Source organism: Phocoena sinus, chromosome 3 (genome assembly GCF_008692025.1).
Source record: "Phocoena sinus isolate mPhoSin1 chromosome 3, mPhoSin1.pri, whole genome shotgun sequence".
In the NCBI taxonomy this organism is placed as follows: Eukaryota; Metazoa; Chordata; class Mammalia; order Artiodactyla; family Phocoenidae; genus Phocoena; species Phocoena sinus.
Genome location: NC_045765.1, coordinates 56,089,686 through 56,106,577, shown reverse-complemented (window position 1 = coordinate 56,106,577; position 16,892 = coordinate 56,089,686). Strand labels below are relative to the sequence as shown.

The 16,892-nt window shown below is 48.0% G+C and overlaps 1 protein-coding gene across 6 annotated transcripts in view; it reads left to right on the top strand.

Moving 5' to 3' along the window:
• CTNNA1 (catenin alpha 1) overlaps window positions 1–14,676 on the top strand; it is a 313,486-nt gene extending 298,810 nt beyond the window's left edge. For 5 of the 6 annotated variants that reach the window (XM_032625299.1, XM_032625302.1, XM_032625297.1 and 2 more), the window contains 7 exons: window positions 2,786–2,986; window positions 3,547–3,698; window positions 8,518–8,628; window positions 10,260–10,441; window positions 10,599–10,704; window positions 12,298–12,432; window positions 13,496–14,397. In XM_032625299.1, the coding sequence (XP_032481190.1) occupies window positions 2,786–2,986; window positions 3,547–3,698; window positions 8,518–8,628; window positions 10,260–10,441; window positions 10,599–10,704; window positions 12,298–12,432; window positions 13,496–13,783 (1,175 nt within the window). In that variant the 3' untranslated portion in view covers window positions 13,784–14,397. Of the gene's footprint in view, window positions 1–2,785; window positions 2,987–3,546; window positions 3,699–8,517; window positions 8,629–10,259; window positions 10,442–10,598; window positions 10,705–12,297; window positions 12,433–13,495 lie in introns of all 6 variants that reach the window. The other variant, XM_032625296.1, reaches the window with a different exon arrangement.
• The last annotated feature ends 2,216 nt before the right edge of the window (window positions 14,677–16,892 follow it).

Sequence of the window (16,892 nt, the reverse complement as noted above, 5' to 3'; positions counted from 1 at the left end):
GATGTGCTTTCCGTCCCCTGGTATTAACAATCCTGATACCAGGATGAGTCTTAAAAATCAGTGATATGAGAAAACATTGGTTCATAGTTTCATTAGCAACATCTTTTCTTTCCTTTTTATTCCTGTCCTTCCCCTTCCCCAAATGTTAGATTCAGTAAAAGCAGCAGTTTTTAACCTAAGGCCTAGTATGGTAGGCAGGCTCAGTACCAGTCTGCTTAGTTTAATATGTAGAGAGTTTGTATATAAAAGATGTTTCTGATCTAAACATGGGCTCTAAATCCATTTATTCTTATAATTGGTTCACATATTCCTCCTAAAATTGGTTTATGTAAAAAGTTTGATACGTTATCTCTTTCAGTAGTGCAATGGTGTAAATTCTAGCAAGTCTCCTAATTTTTGAATTAGCACATGCTAAATTATGGTCTTCTTAGCTATCTTTTGGTAATTCACTTTTCCCTTCTGCAGTAGAAATTTTTACTATATTTTGGCTTTCCCTGGAAAGATATTTATTTTAATTGATGAATTTTTATTTTTTAAAAAGGCTTTTAGAGCAGTTTTAGGTTCACAGCCAAATTAAGAGGAAGGTACAGAGACTTTCCATCTACTTCCGGCAGCCACACACGCACAGCCTCCCCCATTATCAACATCTCCTACAACAGTAGCACATTTGTTACAATTGATGAACCTACATTGACACCTCATTATCACCCAAAGTCCGTAATATACATTCCTGTTCACTCTTGGTGGTATATACTTCATAGGTTTGGACAAATGTATCCATCACTGAGTATTTTCACTGCCTTAAAAATCCTCTGTGCTCCACCTATTCATTCTTCCCTGCTCCAACCCCTGGCAACTCCCGAGGTTCCTGCATGTCTCTTCATAGCTTAATAGCACTTTTTTTTTTTTTTTAAAGTTCTGAATAATATTCCACTGTCTGGATGTACCACAGTTTTTCATTTCACCTACTGAAGTGTATGCCTCGATTGCTTCCCAGTTTTGGCAATTATGAATAAAGCTGCTGTAAACATCTGCGTGCAGGTTTTTATGAGGACTTAAGTTTTTAGCTCCACTGCATAAATACCAAGGAGTGCAATTGCTGGATCATAGGTAAGAGTATGTTTAGTTTTGTGGGTGCAAGTCCCTTCCTGCAGTCTCTTGGGAACTACAAAATGAAGGGCCTTGTTCCCGGAGCCTACAGGGGATCTTGAAGCCCAAAGGCAGGGCATTGTGGTGGCTCTATTCTTTGCTGAATCCACTAAGTATCACTTGCCTCTGGCTCCCCTTGAGATAAGAGGAAATAGCATCGTGACCACTAGACACTGTCATATATAACTTGACTGAGTATGTTAGCAGAGGCTGTGAGGGAAGGGTAATGACTTTGGAAGGGAATTAAATCAGGAACCAGTCTAGATAATGACAGGTCAAAGCATAAGGTAACCAGGGATGGCAAAGAAATGACCAGGTGTGTTCCTTTCTTTCTTTCTTTTTAAATTTATTTTATTTATTTATTTTTGGCTGTGTTGGGTCTTCGTTGCTGCATGTGAGCTTTCTCTAGTTGCGGTGAGCGGGGGCTACTCTTCGTTGCAGTGCACAGTCTTCTCACTGCAGTGGCTTCTCTTGTTGCAGAGCACAGACTATAGGAGTGCGGGCTTCAGTAGTTGTGGCCTGTGGGCTCAGCAGCTGTGGCTCGCGGGCTCTAGAGCACAGGCCCAGTAGTTGTGGTGCACAGGCTTAGTTGCTCTGCAGCATGTGTGATCTTCCCGAACCAGGGCTCAAACCCATGTCCCCTGCATTGGCAGACGGATTCTTAACCACTGTGCCACCAGGGAAGCCCCAGATGTTTCTTAAACAGATTACATTTGCCCTAATTGTCCTGTCTCTTCCAGAAAAACCAGAACCATTAGTCTTTCACCTATTGTGCCAGGTACTTTCTTGGTTTAAGGAAGTGAGCATGTCTTTAACAGACACTGCTTCTAAGAGTTCTTACCTGCCTTGAAAGCTCCTTTCCAAGCTGGAAGGAAATGGGCAGGCAATGACCCCGAGGCTTTGTGTTGCTCACTCACCCCCCCACCCCCACCCCCATGGATTGTGGGCATCCCTGTCACTTGGGCTGTCTGTTGGTAGACTCTGCAGTTCCTGGTGGTGAGAACATTCCCTTTTCTATGACTAGACAGCTTAACAGGAGTCAAGGGTTGCCTCAAATAACACAACAGGCCCACCTGCATCCCATGAGTGGTTTACTGAATGTTTCGCCTCAGGGGCAGTCCCTCAGCGCCCTCCAGAGGGGACTTTAACCTGCCTTCCAGGGCCTTCTCCCGTTCCAGAGCTGTCCTGGCATCTTGGTAGCTTGTCTGAATACCATCGGCATCTACTGGAGGGAGGGGCAAGGAACTGGGAGAATAAGACCTTACAGTGAACCTTTTCTTCTAATTTAGACTTTGTTTGGGATGTAAAACCAGTGAAATCATTTAAGGGAAGGAGAAATTATTAAGGATTCTGTGATCTTGAATTTTCCGCCTGGCTTAAAACTGTGCCTTAAAGATGGGCATCTCTGTCTCTCTCTTTTAAACCTGGAATAAAGATTGTTATTCTTGGAGGTGATTGCAGGTTGAGTTTCTGTGGGACAGTTAATCTGGTCTCTTGAGTGAAGTGATACGTGTAAAGCTTTTGGCACCGTAGCTGGCACAGAGTGAGCTGTCAATGAATAATAGATGCCAACTAGTTGTCCCCTTCTAGTGGAAGGCCTCCTCCCTCATTCAGCTTTTTTTTGTTTGTTCCTCAGAGAATCACATTTTGGAAGACGTGAACAAATGTGTCATTGCTCTCCAAGAGAAAGACGTGGATGGGCTGGACCGCACAGCTGGTGCAATTCGAGGCCGAGCTGCTCGGGTCATTCACGTGGTCACCTCAGAGATGGACAACTATGAGCCAGGGGTCTACACAGAGAAGGTGCTGGAAGCCACCAAGCTCCTCTCCAGCACAGGTGCGGGGGCTGCCTCCCTTCCTCGTGCTCCCCACACACAGATGGCCTGGTGGCCAGGCCATCCAGTTAGTACAGGCCCTGTGGTTAGGAAGTAGGACGCTGGGACTCAGTTCGGTCTTAGGACAAGAATTCTAGAAGGTATGTCAGATTTGTGAGAAGTTGGTCAGCCACATTAAGGCCTCACAAACACATTTCCTTCATGTGTGTCCCACGATTAATAATGGGAGTTATTTTAAGATGAACGTCTGAGTTATATCTCCTGTCAGTGAACACAGTAAATTAAGGAGGGTCCCATTCTAGCAAGGCCTCAAGTTAATCCCAGTTCTCAACCATGTAAATCCTATGTTGCAGAATCTGCCCAGAGACAAAGAAGATGATTTGAGTCTGTAAAATACAGCATTTGATTTATTTCAACCATAAATACTTCTCGCATAGGTAGAAGCATAGGCTCTTCATCATGCATCCTGCCTCTTTGTGTCTAACTGAGGGATTTAGGGAGGGCTGGTAGAGCAATGATGTTTGCAGGGCCAGCAGGATCTGCCATGCTTTCTTCTCCGCAGTCATGCCACGTTTTACCGAGCAAGTGGAAGCGGCCGTGGAAGCCCTCAGCTCAGACCCCGCCCAGCCCATGGATGAGAACGAGTTTATCGATGCCTCACGCCTGGTGTACGACGGCATCCGGGACATCAGGAAAGCGGTGTTGATGATAAGGGTGAGTAACTGCATTTCAGATGTTTTAACAGCTTCTTTCTTATCATTTGCTAAACTTGAGCAATGCATCATTTTGGAACTCAGCAGATGAGTGGCAATATATTAAAACCATGAATCTAAAAGCTGTTAGAATGAGATATATTTAATTACGTTGTCTAAAATGACTTTTAGTTGCAAGTTAGAGCCCAAACTTGGGCTGAGAAGGGGAGCTAGTATGAGTTGGCCGTGACGATTTACTTCAAGTTAAACAGTCGCCACAGATAGGAGGCTTCCGTTTGAGTTAGAGGGAAACTACAGAAAATAAAGGCTCATCAGTTAATTTCAGAGGAGGGAGTATTTCCTTAATGCAGGTTGAAGCTCTTCTTTACATGGAGCACCCCTCGCCTCAAAGGTGGCAGGCAGGCAGGATGCTAGAACCCCAGGGTTTTGAGGGTGAGAATGAGGGGCTGTGGCAACTCCCGGGCTCGGGGCCAAGCGTTGAGCCCTCTCACCGTAGCTGAATGGAAGTGCCACCTGCTCTGGGCCCCATGTGACCCATCCTGTCTGAGGCAGCAGCAGTTCTCACCGTCTGAGACAATGTCTAGGGCCCCCTGTGGATTAGCACGCACAAAGGCGTTTTGAGAAACTACTGACTCCTCTGTGATCATCCCCAGTGTGCTGCGCTGGGACTCACAGCTGCCCTTTCCATAGCAGTTGATCCCTCACATGCTGTTCTGAGCATGAACAGCTCTGGAAGCTGGGAGCAGGGCCTGTGCCAAGCTCCCCCAGGCTCACCTGGACCTCCCCCAGGCTCGGGCCATCCCTGCCATAGCCACAGAGCCAGCAGTTGGAATGCAGGGTCTGCCTGCTGAGTAGACAGCTGCTTTGCTATGCTGACGATCTAGTCGGGTCAGGGGAGTTTCCGTTACACCTTCATGGGTTGCTAGTCAAACCTCCCAAGGTAGGCAGGGGTTCTGTCCCACTTTTTACCCTCTCAGCTGGAAACAGGCCATTTCTGAGGCCGGTGCATTAGGCTGGACCCATTCTGTATGCAGTGTAGAAATGCTTGGGCAAGACTGCGTTTCTGTCTGGGGTGAGGAGGAAAGAGAACAATTCAGGGATGGCCTGGTTGGCTGATGGCTGTCCCTGCAGGCCCAGGTCACCTGGACATGCTGGGGTGTGGCGGGGGAGAGCTTGGGGAGCCTTTTTGCTTTCTTCACGGCTGCTGCTGTGCTAGAGAGCAACCCATGCTCAGCAGGTCGTAGCCGGTTGAATTCAAGGTTAAACCCAGCAGCCAGATCTCAGTGGTGTGAAGGGATCCCTGGGTCAGGTGTACCAGTGGTGGTAAAACGCAGCCCTATTTTTCCAAAGTTCTTTGCATACTGACAGACACTTAGAGAATAGAAGAAATGATAATGAGGAGTCACTGGGTGTTTGAGATTAATGCCTTTGGGGTTTTAAGTGAGCTGGTATGCGCACACTCCAGGATGCCTGCACATTCCAGGGCCTGTTCTGTGGAAGCAGGTCGGGTTGTGGGAAACCACACCCTGGGAACAGGCAGGCAGCTTGGATTCCTCTTCACGTCTGTGACTCTAAGCAAGTTTCCTCATCTTTCTAAGACTCACATGATGGTGTTGATGGTTTTAATGGGATGAAATGGAGGTAACGTGTTCAGCTCAGGGCCTGGCATATAGTAGCTGTTTCTTGCGCACTTACTGCTGTGTCGGAGCGCAAGTATGACAGAGGCCCTGGCAGGCTTGGTGAGATAGAACCTGGGGTGTGGTCAGCTGGGAGGGCCCAGAGCAAGGGCAAAGTAGGTCTGGGGCAGCAGTGGTTTAACTCCTCCCGTATTGTCTTGATTTTAATTCAGGAATCATCCTTCCAACCCCCCCGGGCCTCTTGGTTTCTTGATGTCTTATCCTCCCCCAACCTCAACCTCACTTGCCTAGTCTTACCCAGTCCTTGTCATTACCAGTATCTACGTCATCCCAGTGTCAGGTTTCCCCCTTCCATCAGCTCACTGTCTCTGGTGCTGTGACTCCCAACAGTCCTTTGAGTCCATCAGGATCTTCAGCCAGTTGGCCTTCCCCACTTGCAACCCTCACTCAGCCCTTCAGGTCCTTGCCTCACTCCTTTTCTAGCTTTGAGTCTGGTCCATCGGTATAATCTCCTTTGCCCCCTTTTCTGTCCTCTTGTTTGCCTTGCAAAATACAATCCTAGTGAAATTCCTTCTCCTGCTGAGCATGGTGTAGAAAAGTGCAGCCACCCTGACTGGGGTCACCGAACCCAGGACCGTCAGGGGGCCCTTGATGCCATGCAGCCTCGCCCACACAGCCACAGAGTCTGGGAGCATTTCATATCTTCCTGCTTGCCTCCCCATCTGTGCCCCATCCTACGTGTCTGGCCTCAGTGCCTGTTGCACTGAGGATCCTGAGGCAGTTAGAACATCTGCTCCTGGCTGAGCCCGTCCCCTGCACTGGGTCCCATTCTCTCTTCCTCCAGCGCCTTCCCCCCAGCATACAAACATGCCATTATTTCTCCTGTTATAAGAAAATCTCCTGGCCCCTCAGTCTCCTTTGCTGGTTTATCCTCATCTTCTCAGCCCCTTACCACTGGTACACCCTGTAGCACCACTGGTACACCCTGTAGCACAGTTTTTCACCTCTCTCTTTTCTGACTGTACTCATTCCCCTGGTGCATAAAGACGTGAGAAAACCAGCAAGAGGTTGACTCTTCTGCGGTCCACACTCATCTAGCCACCTTGCCTACTGCCTCTCACTTGTCTAACAGGCTCCTCAAGCTTATTATTCCCCAAAGTGAGCTCCTCATCTCTCTCCACCCTGTTTACTCTTATCAGTTGATGGCAAATCTGTCTTCCACTAGCTCAGGCCCAGACCTTGGATTCACCTTTGATTCCACTTTTTGTCTCAAACCCTGAATCTGATTTATCAGGAAATCCTGTTGGATCTACCTCTACAATAAGTAGAAACTCTGAACACTGTTCCTACCGTGGTCCAGGCCACCAGCATCTCTCACCTGGATTCATGCAGTTGCTTGCTTCTCAGCCAGTCTCCCTATTTGCATCCCTAGGTGCCTGCAGTCTCATCCACAGAGCACCCAGGGTGATCCTTTTAAGCTTCAATTAGATCACGTTATCTACTGCTTAGTACTCTCCAAAGGCTGCCACGTCACTCAGTCCTTACACTGGCCCACAAGGCCTTCGAGGAGCTGAACCTGTCACCTCTCTGACCTCATCTCCTACTGCTCCCCTGCCTTTGCTCCCAGGGCTTCAGCTGGCACTGTGCCATAAGGGCAGTGAGCTGAGCCCTTACTGTGGCCTTGCCATTCATCCAGTTCCCCAGGCCTTTCTGTTGGTGACTCCGTCCTGCTGGAACACTCCTCCCCCAGGTACCTCCTGTGCTCCCACCTTCATTGCCTTCAGGTCTGTGCTCCAGTGTCACCTTCTCATGAGACCTTTCCTGACCACTGATATAAAATTACAATCCTCCTCTACTGCTTACTTATAGCACTGATCACTTTCTAATAGGTCATGTGATTCACTTTTGTCATTTTTCCCATCAGAATACATGTGAGAGCAGGGATTTTTGTCTGTGTCATTTTGTACCTTCAGCACCTAGAACAGTGCTTGGCACACAAATATTCAGTGAATGAATGAACGAATAGGAGATATTTGGTTTTCTCGGCAAGAACAGTTCTTGGGTCTGTGATGGGCTATCGAGGAAGGTGGGGAAGTGGAGATCCTGTTACGAGGGCATCCCTTTGACAAAGCTCCTCCACAGACTGAGGCTCAAGTGTCTGTGACCTCAGGATTAAAATGGCGAATGGCAGCAAGACTCCAGGATCTTGCATTGCCATGTGACTCACTGGTTCCTCTAGTGACCCTGGCTGTCCTCACCTCCTCATGGAGGGGCAGGCCTGGCCTTTGCACCTGTACAAACCCAACATACTCTGGGCAGTTTTGGATGCTTCCTCACAGGAAGCCCTTGGGCTGGGCTCGGATTAGGTCCTGGTGCAGATGAGGGACTCGCCTCACTGCCCTCCTGTCACAGGCCGGCCATCTGGGCTCAGAGGCTACCCCAGCTGTTTGCCTGCTGCCCTGTTGCTGATAACTTCTAGAAGATGACATGTTTCAAGTCAGCAGCTAATCATGAGAGGCTGGAGAGTGTACAAAATAAGAATTTTATTTTATAATTAAAGCAAAGAGGTAGGACCAGTAATCGGTCCCTTTGGTATTTATTCAGACCTTATCTGCCATATTCTCTTTAATAAAAGTAAGTACATAAAAATACATTGCTTATTTTTACCTCTCAAATCAGCCTTTGGTACCCTAAGAGAAGTCCCAGTATTAGTTAATTCATTTAATTTTCTTTTTGTCATAAAATGGGAAAGTTATAAGAATCTGCTTAATGTTGTATGAGACTGCTGTTTTTAATACAGTACCTTTTCCACCCAGGACAACTCTCACCTTTGTCTTAAGATGCAGGTGTTGGAGAAGTACGTTAAGAAGTGAAAACCTTTGTCAAGCAAAGAGTGTTGACTCATTGGTAGAAACTGAAACCCTCAACCCCATAAAGGACCTGTGTCCTTTGGGAAGTGCTGGTGTGGTGCCTTTGCTTGCTGTTTGTTGAACGGCCTGGCACATGCATGAGCTAAAGCAGGGTCTCAGACAAATATCGAGCAATTTTAACTTTATTCCTCACGACTGTTTGAAATACTGCAGAAAATTCTGGATGTCTGTACATCAGGCTGTGGGCCCAGAGGGCTGGGGAAGCTGGAGGCCTAGGGTTGTGTTTGACTTGTGATTTCTGTCTCGGTGGCAGACCCCTGAGGAGCTGGATGACTCGGACTTCGAGACCGAAGACTTCGATGTCAGAAGCAGGACAAGCGTCCAGACAGAAGACGATCAGCTGATAGCTGGCCAGAGTGCCCGGGTAAGGACCAAGTTTAACTTGTCCTGCAGACCCTCCCTGTCCCTCTCTGTTCTTGGCTTTTTCTTTTCCAGGAAAACACTCATTATTGAGAACACCATTTTTCCTCTTGTTTTCTCTGGCAGTAGGACCGAAGTTATCCTAAGTTGTGGTACCTGCTAGTCAATTGTAGGTTCATCTAAAACATCTTCTCAGCTGTGCCCTGAAGCGTTGGTTTGTGAAGAGCCCTGAGTCAGGAAAGCCCTAGGATCTAGTCAATGCAATGTTTGTTAATAGGACAGTGAAATTCAAAAAAGATTGCTGTCTTTGCCTATCTCAATGATACCATGGGCATGAACTATTTAATTATTCATGGGTTAAAAAAAATAACAGTGGTACATTCAAGAAAATCAGAGCCATTGCATTCATTTAAGTCATTAAATCTTCAATTAACTGCATTTATGTTTTGGGGAGGGTGCCAAGAAATATTACTAAGGAGTCTTTTTTCACCCCTTAGAAGATATTTTGAACAGCGGGTACATCCCTGCTTTAAGCCCCACTCGGTCCTAAGCATTTTGGGAAGCTGAGTGGAGAGGAGCCCAAGGCCCTGAGTCTGTGAGTTGAGGTGGGCAACAGGCCTCCAGGTGCTGCGGTGATAAGGTTTAAATGCTGTCTCAAGTACCTAAAAAGCATACTCTGCAGCAGGTTCTCCTCTGCCTGCCTGCCTTCTTTAAAATTCACATTCTAGGGCTTCCCTGGTGGCGCAGTGGTTGAGAGTCCGCCTGCCGATGCAGGGGACGCGGGTTGGTACCCCGGTCTGGGAAGATCCCACATGCCGCAGAGCGGCTGGGCCCGTGAGCCATGGCCACTGAGCCTGTGCATCCAGAGCCTGTGCTCCGCAACGGGAGAGGCCACAACAGTGAGAGGCCCGCGTACCGCAAAAAAAAAAAAAATTCACATTCTAAAACTACTTGTGGGTCACCTTGAAAAGCTGGAGATGTATTACAGCCACCGGGCCTGCCACAGAAGGACTCCATGTATTAGCCCCTCCCTCATCTCCTCTCCCCATGGCAGGAGGCAGAGGATGAAACTTTTTTTTAAGGTTCAAATGAAGTTTATTTTTTTTAATATTTTAATTTTATTGGAGTATAGTTGATTTACAATGTTGTTAGTTTCAGGTATCAGCAAAGTGATTCAGTTATACATTCTTTTTTAGATTCTTTTCTCATATAGGTCATCACAGAATATTGAGTAGTGTTCCCTGTGCTATACAGTAGTTCCTTGTTGGTTATCTTTCATAAGAGATATATATGTGGTAGTGTGTGTATGTTCATCCCAAGCTCCTGATTTATCCCCCTGCCCCCCACACATTTCCCCTTTGGTAACCATAAGTTTGTTTTCCATATCTGTAAGTCTGTTTCTGTTTTGTAAATAAGTTTATTTGTATCTTTTAAATTATCAGTAGATTCCACATATGAGTGATAGCATATGATATTTGTCTTTCTCTGCCTGACTTACTTCATTCAGAGGATGAAACCTATTAAAGCATTAGCCTACCTGTGTCATAGATTGCTTGGTGGAAATATTCTTGGCTAATGCACTGTGAGAACTTCATGTTCTCTTTATGTAAGAGCTTCCTGGGCTTCTGATTTTAGGCGATCATGGCTCAGCTTCCCCAGGAGCAAAAAGCAAAGATTGCGGAACAGGTGGCCAGCTTCCAGGAAGAAAAGAGCAAGCTGGATGCTGAAGTGTCCAAGTGGGACGACAGTGGTAATGACATCATTGTGCTGGCCAAGCAGATGTGCATGATCATGATGGAGATGACGGACTTTACCCGGTGAGCAGTGCCCAGCCCCAACCTGCTACACGGAGGGCTGCCCCCGCTCCCTGCAGGTCACCTCACACAGGCAGGACATGCTGCTCTGTACACACTTTTCTGTTCATCTCCACCTACGAGGGCTTCAGTTATGATCATTCTTGTTCCCTTTCTTCAGAGGTAAAGGACCGCTCAAAAACACATCAGATGTGATCAGTGCCGCCAAGAAAATTGCTGAGGCGGGATCCCGGATGGATAAGCTTGGCCGTACCATCGCAGACCATGTAAGTGACAGACTTGCCACATGGGCCTTGAAGTTCATCCTGGGACTCTGGCAGCCCAGCGGTGGTAACAGTGTTTTTCATGAGACACAGTACTTTTCCCATCTCAAAAATTGTTCTTAACTTGTCAACTCACTTGACTAACATCAGCATAGAGTTTTAAGGATTTCTGTATTCCTGTTTCTTCTTTGACAAGTTTTATAAGGCAGGCCCAGTTTGCATTACAGCACATCTCTGGAGCAGGTGTGTATGTCCTGAAATCTTCTCTTGGTTGACAGCTAAAACCAGCCTTTACTGTTGTTTATTATCTCTCAGATCTCTTCAGGATGTCAGCTCTGGGCAGGAGCTAATTCTGCAAGCCCTAAAAATACACTGAAACTAGGTGTATAAGAGCCTCTTCTTGGGGAAGTATTGCAGTATTTCATGTGAGAATTAGGAGCCCTTTTGGCTAGTGCTTTTGGAAAGCTGACGTGCCCAACTGAGGACAGACATCTATGTCCTCAGTCACCCAGCCTTCATCCCTTCATTCTCTGTATCGATATGTCCAAAAAAATGTGGTTCCTACCTCCTGGAAAGTTTACAATATATTTCCCTTGATGTCCAAGATATTATCAGCTGTAGTTACAAACCCTTCCCACTCCTTTCCCTGAAGTATCCACACGCTCAGCCTGCGTTGGGGTCGCGGGACAAGTGACAGTGGTTTCTCATTGCTCAAGCCAAAGATTGGGAAGTATCCTCAACTCCCGTCTTTCATGTAATAACCGATACTCAGCCCTGGTGCTTCTACTAGCCACACGAATCTCAACACCATCTATCTGGTCCTTCCCTCTTAGCAGCCCCCAGCTGAGTCCTGACATGCATGGCCCACGCCTGCACAACTGTGGCCTCTCCTCACTGATTTCCTGCTCTCTCCTCTGCACTCCAGCCTCCATACAGTTGCCAACACAGTCTTCTTATATGATCACCTTAAAATGCAAATGAGGTATGGCTCTGCCATGCTTCTTAGAATAAAATTCTAAATCTCCAGCATGGTCTGCACCCCAGCCTCACAGGACGGAGTTTGTTGCATAAACACTTGAGAGAGGTGCTCTGTTCCTTCTTTGGGTGAAGTCTCCGAAGTTGGCCCTGAGCTTTGGCAGCAAGACAGGCATTTCCCTGTGACTGGTCGGGACCCCATGGCTCCCACGTGCTCTTCTTGCTTTGGTTGACTCACCTGTTCTCCATCTTTGCCTAAAATGACCCTCCTTTCATCAGGTGTTTACAGAGTGCATCGTAACTGAGCAGATAAAGTCCCTTTGAGCAGAAGAGCTATTTGGATGGTTATCACCTAGCTCACAGCACTCTCACTTTTCTCCAGAACTAGACTCTCGCTTGCTGAGGCTGTTTTTCACCTTTAGGGGCTAGGGGCAGGGGCTGCAGCAGAGAGTAGCCTAGGGCTATGATGGCCCCAGGTAATTGGGTAACTCCTCTCTTGCCCTTTGCTCAAGCAAGGAGTGAAGAGCTGGTGGCACACTGAGCCTTTCAGAAATATCTGTGGGGGTGGGTGTGTTTGGGCCGGGCTCAGAGTGCTTGGTGCTAATTCTGCTCTCCCGTCAGTGCCCAGACTCAGCCTGCAAGCAGGACCTGCTGGCCTACCTGCAGCGCATCGCCCTCTACTGCCACCAGCTCAACATCTGCAGCAAAGTCAAGGCTGAGGTGCAGAACCTCGGTGGGGAGCTGGTCGTCTCCGGGGTAAGTTCCATCTGTGAAGAGAGCTGGTTAGTGGGAACGTGCTAGGAAGTGTGCTGTGGGAAAACTGGAAGTTTCCTCTTGGTCCTCAGAGGCCAAGGGCTGCACATTGGCTACTTCCTGCAGAACTGCAGCTCTGCTTAGCATGGTTGGTGACAGCTAGGAGCTCTTACAGGGCTTGCCTCTTCCCCTTTGTTGACCACCCCTGACCACCCCATAGGTAAAAGTATTTTTGTCTTCATCGCTTTTCTTCCCCCAGAGAGAACTGAGCCTGTTCAGAAATTGCAGAGATGACATATAGGCTTTCTCACACCCCCTCCATTCAGAGTTCCCAAGTAGTATCTCTTCCCTTGTCTGTTTACCATGTCACAGTTCTGGACCCCTTGTCACCTTGGGCAGGGGAAAGAGGACATCTCGCTCCACTGAAGCCCTGTGGCTTCTGCTAAACCCCACAGAATTTCCTTTCAAAGAAGACTTGGTATGTTGGACATACTCATACCATTTGCTTACCTGCTGCAACATAAATGCCCCTGTCTCTGGGGAGCAATTATCTATCTATATTCTCTAAATGAGAGAGGAGACTCCCCGGGTCATTACTGAAAGCACTGGGGGGCGTCTCTGTCTAGGAGGCTGACTTATTGCCATCTCCCCCTGCACCATGGCTGTCTGTGACTGTTCTCGGTGCGTATCGTTATAGCTCTGCCATCACTCAAAAGATTTCGGCAGATCCTCCCCCAACTTGAGTGAATGAAAACTTGTTGAGGGGTGGGGGCAGGTAAGGTAATGGTACCTTAGGTTTATATCACTCCTTCCTTCTTCAAAAGACCTGAAACACAGGCATTTTCAGGGTATTTGGATAAGAGCACCCAGTCACTGGGAGAGCCAATCAGGAGCAGGGCTGCTGCCCTGCCCTGGTCCAGGAGGAGTCGGGACTCCACTGCCAGGGACTGACAGCCTCCAGCTGGACCGGAGGGTCCAGGCCCTCCGGTACCTAGACCCAGGCCCCTGGGTACATGTGGGGTTGGAGGTCAGGCCTGTGCTCCTCACCTACCTTTCTGCCTCTTAGGTGGACAGTGCCATGTCCCTGATCCAAGCTGCTAAGAACTTGATGAACGCTGTGGTGCAGACAGTGAAGGCGTCCTATGTGGCCTCCACCAAATACCAGAAGTCTCAGGGGATGGCTTCCCTTAACCTCCCTGCTGTGTCGTGGAAGATGAAGGCGCCTGAGAAAAAGCCCTTGGTTAAGAGAGAGAAACAGGATGAGACACAGACCAAGATTAAGAGGGCATCTCAGAAGAAGCATGTGAACCCTGTGCAGGCCCTCAGTGAGTTCAAAGCCATGGACAGCATCTAAGGCTGCCCCCAGCCCTCAGGGCTTCTAAAGATCTGTCACTGTTCTTCACTCGTGTATTTGCTAAATAGAACACTGATGTTAGATTCCATAGGAAAATAGATTTCAGACCTGGCCAAGCTGGTGAATTTTGCAAAGACATACTTGTGTTTAACTCGGTCAAAAGTACTTTTAGAAGTCAGGAGCGTATTTCTAGCTATATTTTTTTATAAGCGTAAAAATTCCATAACCAAAGAGAATCCCACATTAACTTCTTAGTAACACTGTTGACCAAGTTGAGATGCCTGTCCTCCTAGTGGTGGCAGCTGTAGGGTTTGAGAGAAGGGGGTCTGACTCCACCCTGGTTCATGGAGAGGGCTTCCACCATTTCGACTGGTATTAAATGAAGAAAGATGACCCAGAGTAAGCAATCTGGGCATCTTAGGAGGCCCTGGAAAAAGGAACATTCCCAGAAAGGTCTTCAGAGGGACAAACAACACGAAACTGAGTCAAACATAAATGTATCATGAAGAAAACTGATTACTCTCTTTATGATGTGAGAATTTTAATGCATGGTTACAATAACTAATGTACTCTGCTGCAGGACATTAATTAATAAAGTTGCTTTTTTCAGGCTAGAATGTTGTGATGCTGTAATCAGAACATGCTTTCTTCCCTTTCTTCAGCTTGAAATGCAATGCAAATTCATCATTGGGCTCACTTCTAATAATTGCAGTGTTTCCTGCCTTGGGCTTATGAGAGAAGCCTGACAAGATAATGTTTGCTTAGGCAGTAATTTAGACTTACCTTATTTGTGATTACTGTAGCTACAAGGTATAATTTTACTTTATTTAAATTTTATGAATTTGAATGTTTTTTACACTAACTTTTCCCAGTAAAGTCCAAAATGAAACCAAGTCTAAGGGGCCCAGAGTCCTTTTCTTTGCCTTCCAGTGGAGTCCAGTTTTACATTAAACATCTCCTGGATTTGCCTGCAGCATCTGCAGTGCTCTGGGCCCTCCCGCTGTCCCTCGTTCCCTGGATGGTACTGCCCAGTGAGGAGACCATGCCTATGGCTCTAGGCTGAGGGCCGCACCTCCTTGCAGCTTCCGTGCCAGCCCAGCAGGGAAGGCCATGCCCACAATGGCCCACAATGAAGCACATGTCCGTGCTTCAGGGTGCAGGTCAGAACCTCGGAGGCATCCTTGACATCTCCCTGGATGTCACCTCCTCTCTGCTGAATCATCCCCATCAGTTTGCAACCATACCATGGTAACGGCTGCCTTAAAGATACCCAGCCTCCTCAACCCCATGTCCTTTCCTAGCCAACATCCCCACTTAAGCAAAACTCCCTAAAGAAATGTGTGTAGTCCTTGTCTCCTCTTCCTCACTTCCGTCCCTGCCATCCAGTCAGCTCTCTGCCCCACCATCCTATCACCATCCTCCATTCCATCTTACTGTCCTCACCCTATCAGCGGCCCAGGTGAACACGCCCTCCCTCCTGACAGCTCCTCCCCTGTCCTCCAGAGCACCTCGCCCTCGTTTCCTGTCTTCCTTACTGGGAGCTCCTTCTCCTCCTCTTCCTAGTTGTTCTAAGTTGCGCTGTCTCAGGGCTCAACCCCTGGGCCTCTTCTCTGTTTCTGCTGATTCCTGATCTTAGCCAGACTCCTGACTTTAAATACCATCCAAATGCCAACTTCTCCCAGAACTAGACTTTTATAACTGCGTGCTTCCTGAAGTCTCCACTTGAATGTCTCCATAAGTATCTCAAACTGGACCTGTCCAGATTCTTCCCTTTGAAATACATGCTGGGTCCAACTATTTCTCACCAGTTCCGCTTGCCATCACCTGGCCTAAGCCCTCATTGCTGCATTAATTTCTATTAGTGTGTAACAAACTGGCCCAAAACTTAGCAGCTAAGACAAATATCACCTCACAGTTGCTGAAGGTCAGGAATCCAGGGGCAGCTTAGTGGGAAGTTCTGACTCAGGGTCTCTTATGAGGCTGCAGTCTCTGGCGGCTTGTGAGCTGGAGGGTCCACTTCCAGGCTCTTTCACGTGGCAGGTGGGCAGAAGGCTTCGGCTCGTGCCAGGTGGACCTTCCCATGGCAGCTGCCTCCCACCAGAGTGAGTGATCTGAGAGAACGGCAACCAGATGGAAGCTACAGTGTTTTATAAAAACCTGATCTCAAAAGCAATACGTCATCCCTTCAGTATTCTGCTGGTGACACAGACCACCCCTGGTCCACGGTTGGAGGGCACATGCCAGGAGGTGGCTCCCACGTCTGTACGCAGACCATTGCAGTAGGCTACCCACCGCCAGGCTTCCCTGATGGTCCTTCTCCCACGGCAGTCACCGTAACCCCTATATACAAGTCAGAGCATGTCAATTCTTTTAGCTCAAACCTTTCAGTGGCTTCCACGTTCTAGAAGCCAGAGTCCTAAATGACAGGTATGGCCTCTTGTTGTCTCTGGCCTTTCCTCTCACCAATCTTTGTCATTTGCCCTTTACACTTGTGGTTCCACTTTCCCCAGAGACCCCTATTTCTTCTCAGGATCGCCTTCGGGTGTCTTGTCAAAAGTCCCCTTATCAGAAAGACCTCCCCTGATAAATCCTTACCCTGACCTCCTTGTTCATAGCTTTGAACTATTTACGCATCCATTTGTTTCTACTGTAAGCTTCACAGGGACGGGAATCCTTAATTTTGTTATCACTGACTCTCCAAGGCTCAGGACACAGTAAATGGCCACCCTGGGGATCCCTCACGGGGCCAGGCCCACAGGCACTGGCCTCCCTTTACTCAGCCGTTCCTCCTGGCTGACTCAGAATCCATGCTGACGCTTGGAACATTTGCATGGCTTTTGTTGCCATCAGTTTGTCACACTCCGAAACTGTCTTCCGGGCTTCAGATGCCCATCTGTCCCCAGCTGCTTCACCCCATCTGCTGATGTCCTATAGCCCTGCACCCCAGTGCCAGGTTACCATCCAGTCTAACTCCCCACTCAGCCCATCTACTTCTTAGAGGCTGAGCCCCACCCCTCGTCTGGACAGCCACCTCCCTCAGCCCCCAGCATCCTTTATCCATTCTCCACCTGGTGGCAAAGGAAGTTTCCAAAAGCTTCTCAAGAGTCGA